This window comes from Charadrius vociferus, unplaced genomic scaffold, assembly GCF_000708025.1.
Source record: "Charadrius vociferus isolate BGI_N301 unplaced genomic scaffold, ASM70802v2 scaffold512, whole genome shotgun sequence".
NCBI classification, from domain to species: domain Eukaryota; kingdom Metazoa; phylum Chordata; class Aves; order Charadriiformes; family Charadriidae; genus Charadrius; species Charadrius vociferus.
The window spans coordinates 293760-300214 of NW_009647050.1; the positions used below are offsets into that span (position 1 = coordinate 293760).

Here is a 6455-nt window from a genome sequence, read left to right on the forward strand (position 1 = left end):
CCTTATTAAGGCTTGTTTTTCAGCTTTGCAGTAATGCAAAACAGAAAAAGTCCCCCCACACCTAAATAACTTACTTGATGCAGAGTTGATATACAGAAGCTAAGGCTTGACTGTAAAAGAAAATAGACGTGCAGTTTTCCACATTATAATTTGTGGATTATTTGCTTGAGTTGTTTTGGTTAGTAATAAGGTGTGAGGTTAAGTTATTATAATAGTATAATCAGGGTAATGGGTATGAAGTGCTGACATAAATTCGACAAGAACAATTTGAAACCAAAATTGTAATCTACTGAGGCTTAGGGAAAAAAAAAAAGAAAAACACTTACAAAGTTAATGTGTAAAACATTTAAGGATGAACAACGGTCACATTTACAGTGGCAATACACTGAGCTTTCCACAAGGTGTTGTCCAAGACACTCCATTACAACCTAGCAGAAACAGGGTGTCAAGTCAGGTAAAGTAATTGACTGCTCTGATTTTAAGGACAGGGTATATAAACTTTTCCCTTGATTTTTAAGTAAATAGTTAGCTTTGTGTAATAACTTTACCATGGTTGGACAGAAAGCAATCAAGCAAACACAGCAAGTATCATCTGAACCCTAATTAATCTCTGTCTAATCTGATGATCTTCATTACTCAGATTTAGTGTTCCCATGGCCACTATGTGGTAATGTTTTCTCCTCGTATGCTCTGCTCACAATTTTCCTCAAAATAATGTCAGATAAGCTGGTTGACACCAAAAAAGTTAAAGTGACACCCATCTTTCAATAAACTCATTTTAATCAGTCTCAGACAGTATCTGTAAAAAAATTCAACACTTCTGCCTCTGCTACATATCTTTTAACGAAGGAAGCACTCAATTGCTTCCAAACCTTTATAACCACATATTAATGCGTAACAGTATGAAAATCAAAAATTGAATGTTTCAGGATGTTAATACATACTGAAGATCAAAGCGTAAAAATTTCTTCCCCCTGGTTATAACATCCCCTAGACAAACATGTCCATTTAAAATATATAATTATTTGAAATTATTTAAATACTTGAAAATGTAGAGCTGTTCAAATACTACTTAACACATGGAAACTATACAGAAACATCAATCTGACTGCTTGAAGTTTCTATTAATAAAGTTACAATTCAGGGATATCATGCTTTATAATACATTTGAAAAGGAGATAACGAAGAAATCCATTTAGCTAGAAGAACCTAATCATCACACAGGAGTTCACACTCTTAAAAAACCAACCAATTACAAATACAAAGGTCTGAGACTGGAGCAGTTTGGCATACGGTAACTCATCAAATTGCTGTTCACTTGGCATGTATAGATATTTAACCAAAAATACATTACTACTATTCTTTCTGCCTTGAAAAGGTTTAGGGATCAATACTGAAGTACAGAAAGTATGACACATTAATAATATAAGTAGTATCTTTACACAAAATACTATAAAGCAAAAAAAAAAAAAAAATTGAAAAATACCATACTCTTAAATACTTCTATTACATCGATATTCACAGTGATTTTTCTGAAATCAAACACTTTCACTCCAGACCATAAGATTGAAGCGATTTGAAATGGAAATATTTCCTGTCCACTCACTGCCAGTTTCTGTTCCCAGAGTGATATAACAGATGACATCCAGTACAATAAATTCTTTTATTAACCATAAATTTGAGACTGCTTTAGGGATTTGAAGTGTTCAGTTTCATGCTGAAAAAATGTAATGTTATCCACAGACCATCAGCATGTGCAACAAAAACAGAGCCACAGGTTATGCGACTTTGATCAAATTATGAAAAAAAAACTATTCTGAATTTAAAAACATTTGAAAAAGCGTTTACAATATTTTTTTAACCTATTATTCTTAAAAAGCCATGCACACTAACTGATCTTTTTTCTGTAGGAAATAATCACTTCTAACAAAAAAGTCTCTACACAGAACGTCAATACCATTAGCAGGTTTCCTTCTAGCATGTATTTAAGAAGCCAGAACTGCAATGTAAGTTTTAAGAGCTTAAGCATTTAAATACACAAGATTTAAAAGTTAAACTGAATCTGTATTTCTCTCAAACTTTTACTTGACTTCCTTTTATCTAAGTTAAACTGAATATATAAATAGCTAATCCTAAAAAACTGAACAGGAAGATAAATACAATACAGAATATAAAACGCTTTCAGTTTAAATCTTCATCTCTAGTAAAATAAAATTATGTTATTGCAGTAAATTGAGAAGTAAATCCAAAGACCAGCAAGTTTCACGTCAACATAAATTATAACTTACACCAGGAGTACTACTTGGATGTGGCTGTATAATATAAACATGGAAACAATTATTTTCTCTGTTGCAACAAAGCCTAACCATACTGGGGAGGGACAGGGTTGGGAATAATACCTGTAACTACAGATCAACTTTCCACACACAAGCATGCAAATAAACTATTGGAGTTTACATATTGCCAACTTCTGCCGTTGAATGGAACATAATAAACAATAACTAAAACATACACAGCAAATGTAATGTGGCTGCACTGAACCGTGGTCATCCATATCTATCAGCATTGTTAGACGATACCGGGCGTTATTCTGTCACTCATTTTGTGGCTTTGATTCCTACATTTACTGCCAGGATGTAATAAAAAAAAGTTCTGTCCTTGCAGCTCACTCTTTAGTGAGCTGAATGTCCCATTTTCAAACCTCTGCATGACATTTCACGGCTAGTGGTCCTTATTGAAAAAGAACCCCAAAAGTGAATGGCATGATTAGCGAATTACTCTTACAAATGCAACTTTATGGAGAAACCTAAGCTATCCCAACTCGCATTATTCCTAACTAATGAATAAAAGATAAAGGTTTTGTTTCCATTGATGTTCTGAAGAAGCATGGAATAGTAACTTTTCACCTGTTACGGGTCAGGCTGAGTTAGGTGTTTGGTTTGTCTTTTTGATTCTTATTTTAACTTTTTTTTGTGGTTAACATATATTACTCCTGTCAGAAGGTAAATTAAGGTACAGATAATTATTAGACATCACCAACATGATTTGCCAGGAAAACATAAACAATAAAGCAAAGCTGTAACTATTTTGAAATAGATTATGTTACTGATTCTTTGAAAAGTGTCTTAGCTAAATATTTTGTGTTATATAACAGAAAAAGCAAAACATGAGATATTCTTTTATAAGAAAAGGACGTTCATCTGGCCCTTTCTTCTTTTGGGGCTGCTAATACATGCCTTGTGAAGTGGTACCAGGAGGCCTCAGATAAATAAATAAAATCAAAGCTCTTTATAATAAGGAATGGTCCTTAGCTGTACTCCATAACAACACAAATTTGCTCATAGATACTGTACTAATAAGAAATGCCGTCTTCAGACCAAGGTAAGAAATAGAGAGAGTTATACAAGACCTAGTGGCTCATTCTGTAATTTTAGTGGTAACCTACCCAAATTCCATTCACTATAGGCTGTAGAGCGAAGTCCCCCCCTCGGGTTACAAATGAATACACTACTCTTCATTTCCTGGCAGGAAGGGTTGGATAGCGTTACCGTGCACTCTTAGGCAACTGCTGTATTCCACCAGAGCTGGCTGCATTTCAACAGGCACCAAAGTGATTTCTGAAACATTATCATCCTCTTTCTTGTGAAAAATTCACTGTTTAAAAAATGTTCACATGAAAAATCTCACATGGAGTTTATACGCTCAGTATACCAACTAACCCCAAACTCTTTTGATGAGATTTTTTTTTAAAGGTATCTGAATTAACACACCTCAGGGGTGGGAATTTTAAAAGTATCCAAACAGTTACATGGAACATTGACTTAATCACAAAATTAGCTTAGGGATTTCCTGACTCCCCTGTCCAGTCCTTGGCTCTTCCTTCACGCTGCAGCCCACCACTTCTGAACGTACACTTCACATAACTGCATGGGGACCTCACTTTAGCCATGTCATTGAAATGACCCCAGTTGTGAAAAGAAAAAGGAAAAAAAAAAAAAAAAAAAGACACAGAAATAGTTTCAATTCAAACTGTTTTAATAATGTGATTTACAATGCAGCTCACAAATAAGTGCATTAAAACAGGTGGGGAGGGAAGGGCGAACAGCAACACCAAAGTGGGAAGAAGCAGATGGGAGTGAAAATTTCACTAACCAGCTTCACTGCTGAGTCAATACAAAATGTAACTACACCCTGAGCCACAAAAGAGAACAAATCTCACTGAAAGTTAATAGGAATTAGGGCACTTCATCCTTTTTCAGAATCCCACTCCAATCTTCTAAGGATCTGCTCACACTTACAAGGTGAAGCTTAAATCACTCGTTTATACCCCATATCTCTAAGATTTAAGGGGAAGCCCAGCTCAAGCTTGAAAACTGAGCTAAAAAATTTTGCAATTCAGCAACACCCCCTTCCCACACCATATTTAAAGCTCATCCAGACAGAGCAGTCTTTATGCTCAGAGTAAATTGCACAACTTAATGGTTCCAGCTTCCATCCTCATTTTGTTACTACTGCCTATAATTAGGGGCAAGCCCAGACAGGGAGATAACATTGATCCCCACAGAAATTGGACAAATATGAAGCAGTACACATGAGCTTTCCTGGGACCTGAACAGCTCAGACAGGGGAAAGGGATGGAATTCTTCATTGTCTGGGCAGCTGTACCCAAAGTTACTCTGGTACACTTGAACAAAACATATCTATCCCTAAGGGCCTGTTTGTAAAGGGAGTTATTACTATGTGATAAACTAAGATGTAACTTCACAGTGCACTACCTACTCTATGACAACACACTATATGGGTTGTTCCGGCACACACCTATGCAACGCTGAGATTGAAGACGGCTATTATCAAGAAAGCCAAAGCATCAGAAATTGCCATACTAGCAAGCTGCTCTGTTTGGGGCAGCTGTGAACACCAGTACGATGCCCACTACCACAGCTGTCCTGCTTCTGGTATTCGGCTCGCTGGCTCCGAGGTAGTCCGGCCATCGACAGCACTGCCCTGTGCAGAGAAGATGCACCCAAACACTCCTCACCTGGGACGTTACTGTGGAGGTGAACTGCATTCTGAAATTGTGTCCTAGTTTAGTGGGCAGTAATATTCCCGTAGACACAAAGCAGCAGCAGCCAGGTAACAGTCTTGTTTCTCAAGTGTGCAAAGCACCCAGCTTTTGCACCGAAGGCAGTCACAGGTATTTAGTGCTAGCTAACCACAAAGCATCAAGCCACCTGAGGTATAAACGACAAAATCCCATCAAAACAAAAGTCAAAGTTTTGCCACTGATTTTAACAGGTAGGATTTTAGCTCTTTAAACAAATAAAACAAACAAACGAAAACCCCACAACGAACAACAGAAACAAAACCACTCAACAAAACCTTTAGTATTCTACATTTAAAAAGAAAAGAGATTGGAGTGTTGTTTCCACAAGTTGATGGCAAATAGAGACCTGCATATCGTTTGTTTAAATTTAAATCAGTGCATAAAATAAAAAGATAATGGGACTATTAAAAGTGTCTAAAGTTGTATTTTTTCTATGCTTTCTGATTCCAGGCCAGTCACACCTGGAATACATATGTTTAACTGAACAGCTGATAGCTTCTAGTTTTAACAATTTAGAAGATTTACTAGTTGTAAACATTCTCATATTATGCCTTCCTACTAGCTAAACTGAATTCACACGTAATTTTCATCTGCATTATAAAAAAAAAAACCCAAAAAACAAAAAACATTCTCTTTTAGCCTGTAAAATTAAAATTATAAAAAGGGAACCTTTACAAATCAGATTACTCTTTGGAACTATGCAAATGGATGAAACTGAACTTCACTACGGATACGCAAACAAACAAAAATTCCTTTCATAAATCCCAGAATCTAACCCAATAGCTGGTTTTAATCTCAGAGTTCTACAACTTTAAAGGAAAATATTAGAGACTTACATAAATATTTTTACATTATAAATACAAAACTCAAGAAAATAAGTTTATTTCATAAAGGTACGGTGTATTTGAAGCATCAATATTATGAGTTTGGGATTCCCATGGAGGACTAAAATCCTCCATTTGACAATACAAAGCAAAATTAATTAAAAAACACAGTTTGAGTGAAAAGTATTCTTGCAAAGTGTTCTTAGAAAGGATCACCTTGAATGCGTTTGATGCTGAGGAGACGCCATAACTTTTCTTCACACAAAAGCAGTCATCAACAGAGCACAACCAGATGTTAAGTTTTCTTTTCTTAGTTTCTGTAAACCTCTGTGACCTCCCTCAAATTAAAAAAGGGAATAGCATTTTTAAAGCCACAGGAGCTATCATTAGTGAAGCATTCTAAGGATTTTCATTAATTCATAGCCAGCCAACCAGGAATTTTCCCACAGCCGTATACAAAAAAAGTCAGAGAAGTCACTGATTGCTTGGTTGGATTTGAATGTAGTCAGAAGTAAGATCAGAAATAT

The 6455-nt window shown here is 35.8% G+C and overlaps 1 protein-coding gene across 1 annotated transcript in view; it reads right to left on the minus strand.

The window, feature by feature from the left end:
- Positions 1–4991, minus strand: part of IL17RD (interleukin 17 receptor D) — a 40088-nt gene extending 35097 nt beyond the window's left edge. The window contains exon 1 of the mRNA XM_009895744.1: positions 4884–4991. Coding sequence (XP_009894046.1) covers positions 4884–4991 — 108 coding nt within the window. The remainder of the gene's footprint in view (positions 1–4883) is intronic.
- Between the last annotated feature and the right edge of the window lie 1464 nt (positions 4992–6455).